The 16,728-nt window shown below is 32.8% G+C and overlaps 1 protein-coding gene across 2 annotated transcripts in view; it reads left to right on the forward strand.

Moving 5' to 3' along the window:
- LOC106478350 (homeobox protein Meis1-like) overlaps nucleotides 1-16,728 on the forward strand; it is a 193,703-nt gene that overhangs the window by 141,229 nt on the left and 35,746 nt on the right. For both annotated transcript variants that reach the window (XM_013938890.2, XM_022381943.1), the window contains one exon: nucleotides 9,494-9,570. In XM_013938890.2, coding sequence (XP_013794344.1) covers nucleotides 9,494-9,570 — 77 coding nt within the window. The remainder of the gene's footprint in view (nucleotides 1-9,493; nucleotides 9,571-16,728) is intronic.

Here is a 16,728-nt window from a genome sequence, read left to right on the forward strand (position 1 = left end):
AGTGTTATCATCAATATCTATAAGCTGGCACACATATATATCCCAAAATTGATATATTTTCTTCTTCTTGTTTTAAAACACATTTTTGAGCTCCTTAAAAATTCTTTAAAAAGCGCACCATGAAATGGCACAAAACTCGACACAGGATAACCCCTGAAATCTAATGAAAATATATTCTATGTTTATAGATTCACTTCAGTATAACGTTAAGATTAACTAAAAGGAGTAAGGCAAAATAACTATACGTTTGAAAAGGTACATATGTACATCCATCTCAGAATTTTTTGTTTTGATTGTGTACGTCCTTTAGTATTATTTTGTCAGTTGTCTCAGAAATTATCGTCACCAAAACGTATTTATACATAGCTGCCAAATCTTATATTCCAAATCTCATCAATGTTATAGTTTTTACAGCACAAACCCTCGGGAAAAATATAAAACATATTTTAGTAGTTGTTTATGTGTTATTGAATCTCATTCATTCGATAGTTCTTATTCAAAGTGCCAACGACAAAATTGAAGATGGTCTAATTACGTTGATTAATGACAGAATTGAAGGTTTGCTAACTGTGTATAACCAGAATATGGACTGAGTTGCTGTAATGGTTACAAAATTGAAGATGAAATGAAAAAACTAAAGCATGGATAAGTATTAACAAAAGTGCGATAAAGTTAGTGTACTTTGATAAAATGTAAAGGCACGTAATGTTACCTGCCTTACTATGTTTGTGTAGATGTATGTATATACGCATATGTATTTTCTTTGTTTTAGTTTATGTTGTGTAGGATTATATATATATCGATTTTGCCATAACATTCAACATCAACTTTTATCAGTAACTCACTCAAGCATCCTACAAATCGAAACAGTTTGCTAAGGAACCAAATTATCCAAAACGAGACAGAAGGGTAAAATCTGGGATAATTTGAACTTTTCATAGATTCTACGATGTCTATATGAAAGCATGTGTTGAAATTACCTTACCTTTAATCTATTTTAATTCCTTTGTTCATATTTTATACGTTTTACTTTTAGGTAACGGAGATTCTTACAAATTGTCCATATAAATGAAAAGGTGACACTACCTCGATAAGGCATGATTATTGACCATCATTTTTCAAAGGAAATCTTCACTCTTAGTAATGTAAATGTCGTTTAACCCAAATTAACTTTCTGCTTATTTACAAACGGACAACAAAGTCCAAGAAATGGCAAACAATAACGTTGCGATCATTTATTAAAATCCTGTTCATTAGGCTAAAAGATCTTATAGGATATAAAGTAAATACATTCGTCATAGTTCTTATATAACAGTACAAAACTTTAATGTAATATACCTAATCTGTCGCATTGCTGATAAGCTAATCATGATCACGTGACACCAGTTATATGGTGGATACTCCTTCGTAAGATTTCAGAAACGTAATGAAAGAGTATTTAATGTTTACATGCTTCAACTCAATAATAACTGATTCCTTCGTATGATATCAGTATGTCATGTTTTCTGTTATTAGTCGTTTTCCGTTGTAAGATTTAAGTGTCTCAACTTAAAAAAAAATCCATTCAATTTTTGATACAGCTATATTAATTAACTTTTTAACTTCCACGTTTCTTTTCAACAAAATTTCTATGTGGTGCTTTGCATTCTATCGGAAACAAACAAGTTGTCCAAAACTATACTTTCATTGTTAAAGACCTTGCATTACTGTTAACAGTCTATTTTGACATTGTTATTGGCATCTGATTTTATCTGTCTGACAGCTTATACGAGAGCAGTTTTTCTTGTAGCTAAATGGCAGCATATGTGGACGAAATTAAATCAGTTCGGCATTTCCATGATAAGAGGCACATGCGTACTACACTAAACATGTCGAACGATCGTAAGAAATAATCCTGTTGCTGTTGTAATGTCACATTGGCAAATGATGTCAGATTTATCACGTGAATGAACTTTCTGATTCGTACGTATTTACAGTCTATGCCATTTTGTACGATTACGAGGAAGAAAAAGAATGCATTCTATTAAAGGAATCGTCTTAGTAGTCACATACTTTCCAGGGACCCATGTTGCATTAACGGATGGATGAGGAGACTGTTATTACAGTTATATTTGCCATTTTTTGTTTTCTTGTTAAAACCCATTTTTGGATCATTATGTTAAGAATATTTTTGAAATAATAATGTGTACATATTTTATTTTTCACTGCTCTGCGATCCAAAAGTGGGTTGCTACTCGCAGCAAACCTATTGAACCTCCATAAATAAATTTAAAAAAATTGTCACGTGAATGAAAATCCAGCGTGATCTTAAAATTTTCTCGAACGCAAATTTTTGTTTGTGATATGAACTTTCATTTTTATTTTCTAAAAATAGTGTTTGTAACGAAAAATATGAATTGTTTTAGTGTATTGCATTTAATGTTTGGTCAAAGAATGTACAGATTGAAAAGTTTTATTAAATTTTACACATACAGCTAAACACGCATCGTTTCACTTTAAGTTGATAATACACAACGCTGATCAAGCATAAACTGAAAATAGTTTTCTGAATGTGGAGTTTATTTGCTTCGTAAATACTAATGAAACAAACAAAAACGAATAAACATACAAAAAAGCTTTAGCTTGATAAGAAAAATTCTTGTAATTGGAATATGTATAAACACTCCATTTCGGGATCATATCTGATGCTCGGAGCTCTAGTTTCGTTCTCTATAATGAAAGTTTTCGCATGCAAATTTCCCCAAACCATCATCTTCAGTTCCAAAAGAGGAGGTACTATAAACCACACACCAGCCAACTTATGCATATCAACTAGATGCATTAAAATGGCTTGACTGGCGTCGCACATGCAAGTACCGAGCCATCAGTGCGTGAGCGTTTTACAGGTTGATTCAATTCATGGGTGCTGCAAACCGTGCACAATTGTAGGACAAGAGATTCGATCTCCCATAATTTCCTATTTGCATACAAAATATTCTCTACGTGGTATCTTCTCTTACTTTCACCCAACCATACATGTCCAGTCGTTCTAATATAAAGCGCTTAACCTGTGTGACAGGAAAGCCTACAAATATATGTACGTTTATTCTGTATACATTTAAAACACCGCTTTATATTTTTTTTACGTAAGAGTTTTTGATATAATTAATTATACAATTCTATACATCTCTTCAGCAGCGTCTAATCAGGAATTACAGAAATTGATTTTATTTTTTAGTTTTTAAAATATATAAAATCCAACTATTTAAAACCTCGTATTTAGAAAATCATTAAGAAGTAAAAACATTTGACTGTTTTGTAGTTAAGCACAAAGCTACGCAAAGGGCTATCCGTGTTCTGCCCACCACGGGTATCGAAACTCGGTTTTTAGCGGTATAAGTCCGCAGGCAATACCGCTGTGCCACTGGGGAGCTAACTTCTGACAACGAAAATGTATTTACAAAAATTATAAGAATCGTATTTTTACTAAGGAAACCACACATACATACCCGTATGTAAAATTGACAAAATATTAAATGTACTGATTTTTTTTAAAATATGAAAGCAAATTAGAAAAACTAAGTCTTGCAAGAATATGTTCAAAAGAAAAGAAGGTTGTTAAATGTTGTTATTCTTAAATATCTCTATAATATTCAATGAAGCTGTGAAATGAATAGCAGTGCTTCTAAATGTATAGAGTGACTCAATGATTCGGTACTTAGTCTACAGAGTGACTCAATGATTCGGTACTTAGTCTACAGTTTGTTCAAAATGTTCCTCTTCAAACAAAAAATTTTGAAAACTAAGAGGCGTCTCACACTTTAAGTGTATAACACACTGTCAGGGAAATACAGTTTTAATCTTTTAATTTGACATTCCTTTCTAGGTATAACAGTTTGTCATTTGATACTTGCCATGAATAATACGACTTCGAAGCTCTCGTTTTTTGTTGTTTTTTTTTGTAATCTTCGCTCTTTGATCCAAGCAATTTGTCGGCATTCAAGTGACAGCGCCTATCGTTGAAAATATTCTCTATTATTTAGTCAGTAAATTATGAGCATCATATTTATTCAGGTTTACAGACATAATAATTATCTTGGCTTGAAATGAAAAACTGCTTTCAGATCACATCTTGCTGTTATTCTCTGCAGATGGCGTCGTAGAGTTTTGTATAACATGTTTCGGTTTGTTTTAAAAGAGTTTATTATTTCTACTTGGCTATTTTTCAAAGATTTTTAGCTAATATACGTCGTCCATTAAAACTGTCTCCAGTAAAAAAAACAATCTAAATAAAATTATTTCACTTACTTTACTAATTTAGAATATTTCATACAGTTTCAAAAACATAAAAATATTGTCGTTTAAAGTCATAGAAACATGAAAGAGAATTAACAAAATATGAGACTTAATGCAAGCTAAGTTGCAGGTGAAATAATACAATAGATTTAAAAAATAATAAAACCTAATTCATAACAATCAAATGGTTTAGATATGTAACAAGAAACAAAATGTACAATAGTGAGTGTGTTAAAATTGATTGCCTTCAGCGATTCAAGAACATTTCTCATATATAACAAGTTTTGTATGCACATTTCACATTTGACAATAAACCATCAATACTAGTTATACAAAATAAGCTATGACAGTTTGAGCTCTTTCTTTTTTAATAACTAGTAACACATTTTGGTACTAGTAAACGGAATTTATTCTTATTGCTAATATGCAGTATTAGTTCATTTTTAGTTTTGTCGATAACTTGGATAGTCCACAGTAAATATAGTCACCGGTGTTCTGAGCTAGTCCATATATATTTAGTCATTGACTTAGTCACAAGGGAACTGAATTAATCATCTTCAGTTTTGTTTCTCTTTCAGTGACTTATTCCATCTTCAACAAAGCTTCTCCATATTGTATTTTATCGCTAGCTTGTCTCTTTATTTTTGTTTTGTTGAATTTCGAGAAAACTTCTCGTCCCTAATTTTAAAACGATAGCTTATATGTTTGTTGAATTTTGCGCAAATATACTCGAGAGCTATCTGCGCTAGCAGCCCCTAATTTAGAAGTCATAGACTAAAAAGAAGGCAGCTAGTCAACACCACCTTCCGCTAACTTTAGGATTAATCTTTGCCAAAGAAAAGTGGGACTGACCTTCACATTATCTCGCCCCCATGGTTGATAGGACTAGCAAGTTCGATGAGGGACTCGAACCCGCGAACCACAGATTATGAGTCGAGCACCCAAAAAAAGCAAGCTAAATTGTAGACTAAAGAGAATTTTCACTGGTAGATAGAATTACTTCATATTTAGTTTTGTCAATAGTAAACAAAGTTAGTCCATATTGTATTAAATAACTAATAAACTGAGTTAGTTAATATTAAACTACGTTGAAAAAATGACGTGTTAAGCCAATCGTATGTTCCAAATTCTCAGAGAGTAACAAAGCGTACCACTTTTTCAATTTCATTGTTACTTGAGCAGCATATATCACCCATCCAATCAACTAACACCTAACTCGTCTACAGTGTATTCGGCTGTTCGCCCATCTGTTTATTAGCTTTCTTTACTTTATCCTCTCATGAAAATTTTAACCCATTGTCATCCTTCCTCTCCTCTTCTAGTACATTCTACGTAACTTAATATTGTAGTGTTACACGTAATGAATTTAGAATAAAATAAATCCATTTTCAAGTTAATACACTTAGCAGCCATTCTTAAGTCCATTAGTGTAGATTAGTGAGATCAGCAGGGTTATAAGAACAACTATGTGTATAACAGTTTTAATCCCCAGGCGTTTTATCCGGGAATATGTTCATAATAAACTTATTCAGTGAAAATCCGCATGAAGCTGATCATCGAACATTGCCTTAAGCTCCTCTTCAGTTCAATCTTATTTCATGAAGTAACAATGAATCATATTTTAAGTGAAAGCTGTCTGCAAGTATTACATCTAAAGCCTACATTTCTCCAGAAGGCGCTATCACCTCACAAATTATACTTATTTTGTACGTTGTTTGCCTTCCTTATGCAATAATGTATACAACTATCTCCTTTTAACATTACTACATAGTGCTTTTCCAAAACGTATTATAATTAACTAAACGATCTAATACCTAATGTCAGTCTCCCTATTATTTTAAGATAAGCCTTATCTATTCATTTATCCGTGAATATTCTCTGAACAAAATCAGACTTTACTCAAAGTACATGTAATTGTTGGCCTATTCCAGAAGAGATTTCTCACCAGGTTTTGTTTTCAAGAAAATATACCTTAATGGTCAACTGAGAACTGTCTTACTTACTGGGTGTTTGAAAAATAACTAACTTTCTCTGGATGTAATTTCTACTTAAAACGATAGAAGAAAAATGTGTATCTCATTATCACACCTTATTTTCCTTTTAGCAGCTTTAGACCACTAGCTAATAAAATAACTGTTTAATTGTGAACAAAAGTTTTGTTTTCGTTTAATGGCAAAACAGTGAGTTTATACATGAGCATCTCATAAGACATGTACCAATATAACTTATATAAGTGAAAACTAACTATATTGCACGTTTTTCAATTTTGTTCAGATAAAGCTGGAATGTAAATGCGTGTGCCCACTGTTGGTGCATTGTTCTGTTATATAAAAATTGCTTCAAGATCAAAATATACCGTGCAAACCAATAATTGTTTTATGGTGCGCAAATCCGTTAGTTTCAAACTCATGTGACAGTCTGTTCTTAAACACCAGTTGTACAAGCAGGGAAAATAGAATGCCTGTCAAAAATACGAAGTTTAAGGGGCGCTTCAATGCCTGCCTGGAAAACGAGAAGAAAAAAAAAGGGAGAGTTGGGGGTGGCCTTTCTTTCGAACCAGTGTTACTTGATTTATAGGATTTAATAGCCGGCTGGGGAGACTGGGGAGCACGTGAACCTCTAAGACTATGGTCATTAATTACAAGCTCAAGACAGTAAGGACATGTGGTAGATCCATGCTGGACACGAGAAGGCCTGAAAATTCTCCGAAATAACAAAAAAGGTTACGTAGTTCAATCCTTGTTTTTGGTAAAGTTTCTGCTGCAAGGAATAGAACAGTTTGATAAATGTGAAAAGAACACTGCACAATACACGGACAAAAAGGTATTTTCTTTCGTGTTTGAGAAATTCAATATCAAAGTGTGTATGTACACTGCAACTGAATGTGTGAGTAAACATCATGCAGACACATACATCAGTCAGTTTCAGTATTTGAGTATGTAAGCGGTTCAACAAAAAAGAGGAACGGACTGTGTGTGATGGATGAGTAGCGCAAGATATTAATCAGGATTTGTAAACAAGGATTTATTATGTTTGCTGTAACATATTCGCTATTAATAACTTCTGGCCACAAATAATCTAAATATAAGAACAAATAACTTAATGAAGCCTACCGTCTAACTAACTAGAAGAGCTTAGTGTCAATACACAACAAAACTAAAATAAAACAAAGTTATCATCATTAGAACGCTTTGAATCACCAGTTGAGGGCTGTGGGTGGCCAGTGATTATTGTGGTCGGACTGTGAATGCAAAAATCCCTGCTCAGCGTCCCGTTGCCAAAAAAATATGGTGCTGCACACTTTGGGGCCGTAAATGCATTATAGGAGTGACGGTCGTATCCCACTTTTCGATTAGAGTAAATTAAGAGTTGGCCGTGAGGGTCGCTACTAGCTTTCTTTATTCTAGACTACCAATTCAAAATTAGAGACGAATATGCGCAGATAGGCTTTTGTGTAGCTTTAGGTGAAATTTTTTAATAAACGAAATGATTGGTTGGGTATACCCTCGCTTTAATGATATTTTCAGCTGTAAATCTTAATGTTGAACGGGAGCGTTAGAATGTATTCTAGTTGATAACGTTCGCAGGAAAGTATTATATGGAATGTGACACACTGTGTTACAAAAACTATTTACATTTACAGTGAAGGATTTATAAAGTTCTGTAACCAAAGAATTAATGACAATGGTGTAATGAACGTTTCATAGGATCATCATCCTTTTCAACATTGAATAGCAAATTAAATTATTCACAGAGGGCATACTCATTTGATAGTACGCTTTCTAAGATGGAATGTTTTTAAATTGATGGTGAAAATACTGAAAGAAAATTGAGCGTAATACTAGTCATTTAGCTAAGAAAATATGTGTTTTATATGTTTTGTGCAATTAGCTTAAATATAATGAAGAAGACGGCCATTTTTAGATGCCGTTGATTAAAAATGCATCATTGTAAGTATCTTTTAAATAAAATCACGAGAAACTTTAAGCTTTGTTTTTAATTGTTGTTGCTCAATATATTTAGCATAAAAAATAGTGTAGATAACCCTATGTTAGCAAGAGAAAGCTATGCTGGCCACTATTCATTAAACTGTTCAGACTAAAACTGGTTGATAAAATAATATGGAACAAATCTATAAGTGTGGAGATGTAAAATGTTTTTAGGCCTAAAAGAAAAAAAGTTGACGGAACATCACTCTCGATTGGATTTGTTTCTGTTTTTCAAATAATTTTATTCATTATTTTATTACTAGCTGGAGTACCCGTCCCATGGACGGAAGTTATGTAAATTCCTGATTAATGAAAAGTTATCTCAGGATATGAAAAGTTGCTTCCCTTATATGTCATTGTAAAAGACGCAAAAACGCCCAGACAAACTGCACAACACAAAACGTGAAACCGCAAATTTGCATGTATCTCCGCATGGACCCAACAAACCTTCGTGTCAAATATGGTGAAGGTCCATCAACAGGGAGCAAAGTAGTGGTGAAAAATGCAAAAACTCTCATAAAAACCGCAAAACGCAAAATGCAAAATTGAAAATGTATATGTATCTTCCCATGGACCCAATGAACTTCCTTACCAAGTTTCTATTTATATAGATTAGTTTTAATAAACTGAAATAGCTATAAAAATAACATTTCATATCTTTCCTGTGTTTTGTTCAGATTAGTTACAATTCCTGAACTATTTTGTTAAATATTATTACTCGTAATTAAGAAGTATATATATTAGGATATTAAACGTGTAACTGGAAAAGTGCGAAAGCTTAGGCCTAAGAAATGTGATGAAGTATCACGAGAGACTGAAGATGGATTTTCCCACAATCTCTCTAGCCACCCTTATATATTTCAAACCAGAGATATCTAAATATGACATTAAAGATTTATCTAGTTCTTCACTGTGTTGCATTTAATTGCTGTCAGTGTTACTTACCTAATGATATCTTATTGAGCGAAAGGTCTCTTTGGACTGATGTAAATTGTGACAAAACAAAGCATCTTCACTGTCTAATTGTGATTCATATCAACTTATTTAAATATCATTGTAGTATTTCCTTATTTCGAACACACTGAGTAAAACACTCCTGTTTTGCCTTTTACATGCAATAAAACACAACTGCCATTTTTAGCATTTATTTTAATTAACACAGCTAAGTAAATTTTGTCATATACCTTGGAGTTATAGCATGATATAGTAATATTTTGACTTTTTTTCAGCATCCATACCCGTCAGAGGACCAAAAGAAGCAACTGGCACAAGACACAGGTTTAACCATTCTTCAAGTCAACAACTGGTAATTATCGAATTTTGTTCTTTCGTGAGCTATTCTGATGGAAAGACCTCTTTAGATGAGATATGCAGATTATCCCTCAAATTACCAACTTGTTTTTATACTGTTCACTAAATGATTCGCATTTTGCCGGTTACATCACCCACTATAAAGAACTGAAGAAAACAAATTGGGTAAAATCATTCATTTTGGATATAAAATACTTACATAAAGTAATAGTTAGTGGTATTAACTGTATTAGTGATGGTATTTTTGTTTTAATTTTTGTGTATGGCTCATATTCATTATTACGGACCCTGTAAACAACATAAACATGGAATTATATAACAATTCGTTATATAAATATTTTTAAAAAATGTCTTAAAAACTAATGGGCTCCATCGATTATTCCAGGGTTAAGGAACTAAGCAGAACTGGAGAATTTAAATGTATTTAATTAATATATTTAAAAAATGATTAATTTTTGAAGAACTTGATATGGATAATCACTTAAATTGCCTTGCAAAGTTAAATCAGTTTTAAGGTAATAACTTATACATTTTCTAACTGAAGATAGGAACTTTACTGTGTTCCTTCAGTGGCAATTGTGATTTTCTAGAGCATACATTTCTGCTATGTTAAAATATAGGGACGGTGTGTCTTGTCTTTATTAAGGTGCTTCTTATATAAAACACAGATATGTAGCTTGGATTGAAACATTTCCTCTATTTACTTGGTATTCAAATAAAGTTCGAGTAACATATAAGTATAGTTAGTGACACATAAACTCCCAAAAGCGTTCAGTAAATTGAATGAAAGAGTGTGATTCATTTCTACTTTGTGAATGTACTGACTCTTAGATTTGTGTATAATGTTTAACTCACATATTTACATTCAATCTAAGTTTACAAAAATTAGATATGTTTTAACTGTTATTACAGAACGTATGTTGATCAGTTCTGAACATTTACACATAGAAAGTCTGTAATTTTGACATCACAGGCCTACATTGATGTTTATGATTTGGTTGCAACTCCATCTGACAAAAATACAAGACTGTTGAAAAGTAGATCCAACAAATATCATTACATCCGAATCCTTTATTCTTGTGTAATTGTAAGCATCACAACTATGAAGATATAAAGTGTTTTTGACATAATCATGAAACTACAGTATTTTGTTTTTAATGTGTTCCTGCTTTATGTCGTGACCGGTCAACTGCTGCTATAATAGCAAGCTGTCTTTTGGTAACCTTTGCATATTTTTCTTCCTGGAGAGGAAGTTCACGCATTTAGTTGGGTAGAAAACTACTGGTCCTAAGAGGTTGTAAAAGAGCGTTTACCGAATGATTAACACAGAGCTACTGGTGTTTTGATTCGAGCTACACTGGCAGAAAAAAAATGAACATACAAGTTATCGAGATGAGGACATTTCTGAATCTGAATGTACAAGTTATCGAGATGAGGACATTTCTGAATCTCAATGTACAAGTTATCGAGATGAGGACGTTTCTGAATCTGAATGTTCAAGTTATCGAGATGAGGACGTTTCTGAATCTGAATGTTCAAGTTATCGAGATGAGGACGTTTCTGAATCTCAATGTACAAGTTATCGAGATGAGGACGTTTCTGAAAGCAATTATGCGCACGATGGATGATCAGAAGAAATTCTGTGCGTAACATGGAGAATCATGATTGGAAATTGAGCTTACCTTAACAGTACATTTCTATAAACATGATCTATCAAATTTAATATTCTTTTATAGTAATACAGCCATTGCCTCATATGAAACTGAAATCAAATTCACAAAATTAACACCACTTAGGAAGCACAAAACAGCAACCTAAAAATGGTAATTATTGTAGCTTCCTTTGAATTGTGTGAAAACAGCATGTCTTAGCTCGTGTACGTTTGATGCTTTCATTATTTGTGATCTTCATGAAAGTTCGGTTTCTATTGCTTCTCAGTTTAGTTAATATAAAATTGTTTGGCTTAAAGCATCAGAAGCTAAAGCGGCAACACAGTGCAAAAATTTCTAGTTCTTAAATTAGTGACTCTTGATTAGCTACGTGAGTAGAAGGTTTGCTACTTTCTTGGTTTATGAAAAGGTGGTTGCTTAAAGAACATAAGTTGCCAAAAACTAATGTGTTGACATTTTAAATCAAAATATCAAAAATTCTTATTGTTCTTACACTTGTTATTCTTAAATTATTTCAACTTTAATTAATAATATATTTATTGAATGCTTATCTTGTGAGACATTGTGGTCAGCTATAATGAATGATATATTTTAGCAGAAGCTTAAGTACGAGGCTATTTCTATCAAATTCATTACTACATTTTTGAACAGGTTGAACATTCGAACGTAGTCCTTGTTTCCCATCCTTTTTTATGGACAAGTTAAATTGCAAATACTTTCTAGTGGAAGGCATAATTACTCAAAGTTATACAAACATGAACATTTTTATAATTTGTTTCTATGACTTGCAAATCATGAACATTTTATAATATGCTTCTATAATTTGCAAATCATAAAATATTTATATTCTACTTTTCACAATTAATCGTCCACATCCATCCATACGAATGTAACATTAGATGCCACTTTCAGCAAGTGATAATGGAATGTTTCGTGCAGAAACAAAAAAGTGTTAAAGTGCAGACATAAAAAATGCACAAACTGCATAAACATACCAACTGTGACTAACATTTCAAACCTAACCAGTGGATTAGAGTGTATAAGCTTTGAATCATCAAAATACCTCTTTTATTTCTAAACCACTTCTATGTGTGTTAGCACTGTCTAACTAAATATATAGATAAACTTCTAAAAGTTTCTATTTGCATCTATAAATTCTCATTCTACTATATCAGAGATGTTGGAAGATAAATGTTTTACCTTGGACATCTTTCAAAACAAATAATGCTCTTCTCTTCCCATGGGAAGAGGATGGGTTGAAGACAAATCGAATTCCGTAAGAGAAAAATTTAATGATCGTATAATTTTGATAAATTTAAGATTATATGAGATAGATAAGTATCAAGTTACGTATTCCACCTTGTGACAGTTTTATTTACTGCATAGTAATAAAACCAGCACAAAGTATAACTTTCTTGCGAGATATATCAACAATATCTATCAGTACAATGAAACACTGTGGTAGCCCTCAACCTTTGTATAGTATCACCATCAACGGTCTTCAATAAACCAGTGCTCTATGCTAAACAAAAGCATGTTACATAAACTATGAGACAATGAAAACATAATCAAAAATAGCAAACTGTACTTCATTTACAGCTAAACAAAACACGATGATGAAAACATATACTGCTCTTCAGGGAGTATTCAGACACCTTGAGCATGTGAATTGGCACATCTAGCGTGCTCTGCGAGGAAGCTCGCCTAAGTAGATTAGAAGTATAAAAATGTGTAAAAGACTCTAAAACGCCATGAGTTAAATGAAATTAAGAGAGGATGCATATAGTGTCCTGGAAATGTGCGAAATCCCTACATTACATATAAGTTGCCACAATGATATAATGTACATGAGACCAAACAATGGTACAGGGAACTGGACAGTATGACATGTAAAATGTTCATTTGTAAAAATGGCCAGAAAACAACATCTGTGCAAAAAATTCAGGCAATTTGTTTTTGTTGTGGTCACGTTTTAATGAGAATAATCTGGCAAGTTTGCGCAACTTGCTCCTCATTTATTATTATTATTATCATTTTGGAAAGGTTAAGATACACAAACCGTAAATCACCCCCAAAATACTTGGTATCACTCAGTGCTGAAATTATGATACTGGTCGCAACATTTTTAAGAAGTGATGCAACTTCAAGTACTTGCTAAATAAAGATTTCAAGTTAGAAATTGCAATTCTATCATGTTTATGATGCCAACTATCAAAACATTTTGTTTTGAGTGTTATTATTTGGATTGCATTCAGTATGAGGCTTGAGACATATTTGTGAAAAAAAAAATGTATGTCTAAACTTCTAGAGATATAAATACTTTTTAAAGTACCATGGTAAAAGTTTTGGTAAGCCCAATAGCATGTTAAATCCTAGAAATTACCTGAAAATCGGACCGTCAAGAAGGGATATTATGACTCCAGACTTTCAGCCGTTAACAAATGATCAAGTTTTATGAAACAGCAGTGGAAATAAACCACACCTATGACTTGTTAGTATCTATAGTCAAGAGCATATCTTATAAAAGATTAGCAATTACTTAAACTAAGGACAGTGATTCTACGTTATTTGATGACAGATTAACTATTATTCTGTCCACACTCTGTGAATACATATCCAGTTATAATAGCAAGGCAATGAATATTAATAAAAGTTGAAAAAAAGCAAGAAACTCACAAGAGCAGACCAGCAAGTAATCTTCAGAAGTGTTTCGTGCCCTTTAATACATGACACTCTGTGAAGGCAGGGTCACACATGGCTGATGTATATCTTTCATTTGGTCGTTGTTTGGTCATTTGACCTGGGAGGATCAGGTACACTTGGACTCCTACCTTATAAATAAATAAATAAACCCTTTTAAAATAAAATTAACACTATGGCTGGTGTTCCTTTGGTGGTAGAATTTTTGAATGATCCCGATGGGATTTGAATCCCCGACGTTTTAAGTGGTGGGACAGACGATTTTTAATTGGTGGAATGGGAGCTTTTATTCAGTTTATGTGAACAAAAGAAGTATTCATGCAATACGATCATGTAAATCTTGCAAATATCCAAGCTACCCAGGCTTGACTTGACTTTAATTAATCTACAGAACTGACTGGCTAATTGAACAGCTATTTTAAATGAAATATGAACTTAAACAGTAAGAAGACTTTAAAAAGTCGGGAACTAGTTTAAGGTTAACGTACAATTAACTTTAAAATAACTTGATGAACATGGTACTATGTGCTTCTACAAGTAACCTGTACAACATCTCCTAAACTTCAAAATTAAGATATTAAAATGAGCTCATCTTCTTTCTGTGAAATTGGAAAGTGATAAAAGATTAAAAGTGCAAGTAACCCTTTGCCATCAAAATCAACTAATCCTAAAATCCTAAAGCCAAACAAGTCAATGTAGGAATCTGCACGAGGCTGACATGTCTCTTAATCAAGTATATAATAGGCAGTACATCACCCAAGCAGGCATATCCACTGGATGCTACATCCTGATGAGCCAGTTAAAAGCATCGAGACAGTCATACATGACGATAGGTTACTGGTGTGAAATTTCATGTACTGGAACAAATGTAAGCTATTTAAGTTGAAGTAAGTTTAAGTTTTTTTGCTATTAAGTTGAAGTAGGAGGATTATTCTGATTATTATTACACGTAGCAAACAGTTCACTTTTAATGTGGGATAATGACAGTCAGCGTGTTGTAAGAAAGTAGAAAAAAAAAACACGTGGTCTACGTTTCATGCACAACATGAACAAAATTTTATATTCATTAGAATTTGCCACATTCTTTCTAGTCTACATAATTTCACCATTTTATAGTTAATATAGCCACACCTATACAAAAGTTTTTGAGTCATAGCTCAGTCATGGGAATTTATGCACCTGTTATAGACATGTTAAAAGCTCTCTTAGGCTTGTAGGTTTTTATTGCAGAGATAATTAAGTATTGTCTCACCATCTCCTCTCGCATGTGAGACAATGAACATTTGCTAATGTTCACACCTTTTACAAGTGTCCCAGGCAAGTGAATAGATATTGCATTTGGGTTAACATTCATTGAATTTGATAAGGCCAACAAAAGTATTAGAATTTTTCTGAGAAGATTTTGTGTGAGTGTAAATGTTCCGTTTTTTTTTTTTAAAGTAAAGTCGTATCTGTCTCGAGCACATCTGTCTGCTTGTTCAGTGACAATTAACCAATGTGATTAAGGTAGCCATTCCGTTTATTTTAAGTCCAGTTCATTTCTATTGTTGCTGCAGCGTCCATCCTGTTTTTATTTTGATGTTTGTTGTGTTTAATAAAAATTCTTTGTTTTTTATTGTGCATTTTTGTTTCACCCGTTCACTCTACCACAACAAGTTCTTTATCCACTCACACTTGCTCACAACGCATGTTCCCCGATGGGTTAGTGGTACACTTATAGACTTACAACGCTAAAATTCGGGGGTTCAATTCCTCTTGTTATATTTCGATATTATGACTATCTGTTGAATAATTAACCTGATAAAGATTATCAAAGTTTCTTTTTTTCAACAAATAAAATTTAGTCTCTATCAGATTGCAGTAAAATTATATGTTATTATAATTAGATAGAATCAGGAAATTGTCCTTTGACAAAATAATATTCATTTAGTATTATGCAAATTTTCTTTTTGTTGAAATATCTTAAAATTAATTATATTCATAAATAATTCATGTTTTGGAAATTGTAAAAATCGATAAAGTATAGTTTGTTAAGGGTACCAAAATATAAACTAGAAGAAAAGCAGATAGTTCATTAGCATACAACCACCGCCAACTCTTGGGCTACTCTTGCCAAACCGAATAATGGGATTTGACTGTAACTCTTAGAACGCACTCACGGCACTTTAGCCCCAAAGTGCGAAGAGCATTTTTGCGACAATAGACCGCAAACCACGAACCCTTGGATTCACAGTCTGAACACACTAAGTACGAGACCACGCTACGCCCCAAATAATAGATAGTTAAATACACAAAATTAATTTTATTGAAACATTTAGTGCGTTTTTCAACTGAAGAAAATTACCCAAGTTAGTTTTTTTAGTTTCTGTCATAAATGAATACTGTTTTCAATGGAACATTTGATTGAATGTTCTATAGAAGAGTCTGAATCTTTGGAACAGAATATTATCAGCAGGAAAGTATAGAAAGCTTTATCGAACTTAATGTAGTTTATGCCCATGAAGTATTTTATTAAATGGAACCTAGAGGTGTTTCTGCCTGGTTACAATTTAAACATAGGATATTGGAGACCTGTCGTTAATTCAACTAGAGCTGCCATTTTGAGGAGGGCCTTCCCGTCAACCTGTCACTCTAAAAGTTCCTTGTCTCAAATATAATTTTCTGTTTCTTAAGGTAAGAGTCACGCATGCGTGCGGCACGATTTCGAGTTTATAATTATTTCTATTTTACGTGAGTAGAATGTTTTTAATTAGGAATGTTTAATGGCGCAGGCTATCGGTGAA

Source organism: Limulus polyphemus, unplaced genomic scaffold (genome assembly GCF_000517525.1).
Source record: "Limulus polyphemus unplaced genomic scaffold, Limulus_polyphemus-2.1.2 Scaffold202, whole genome shotgun sequence".
Taxonomy (NCBI): Eukaryota; Metazoa; Arthropoda; class Merostomata; order Xiphosura; family Limulidae; genus Limulus; species Limulus polyphemus.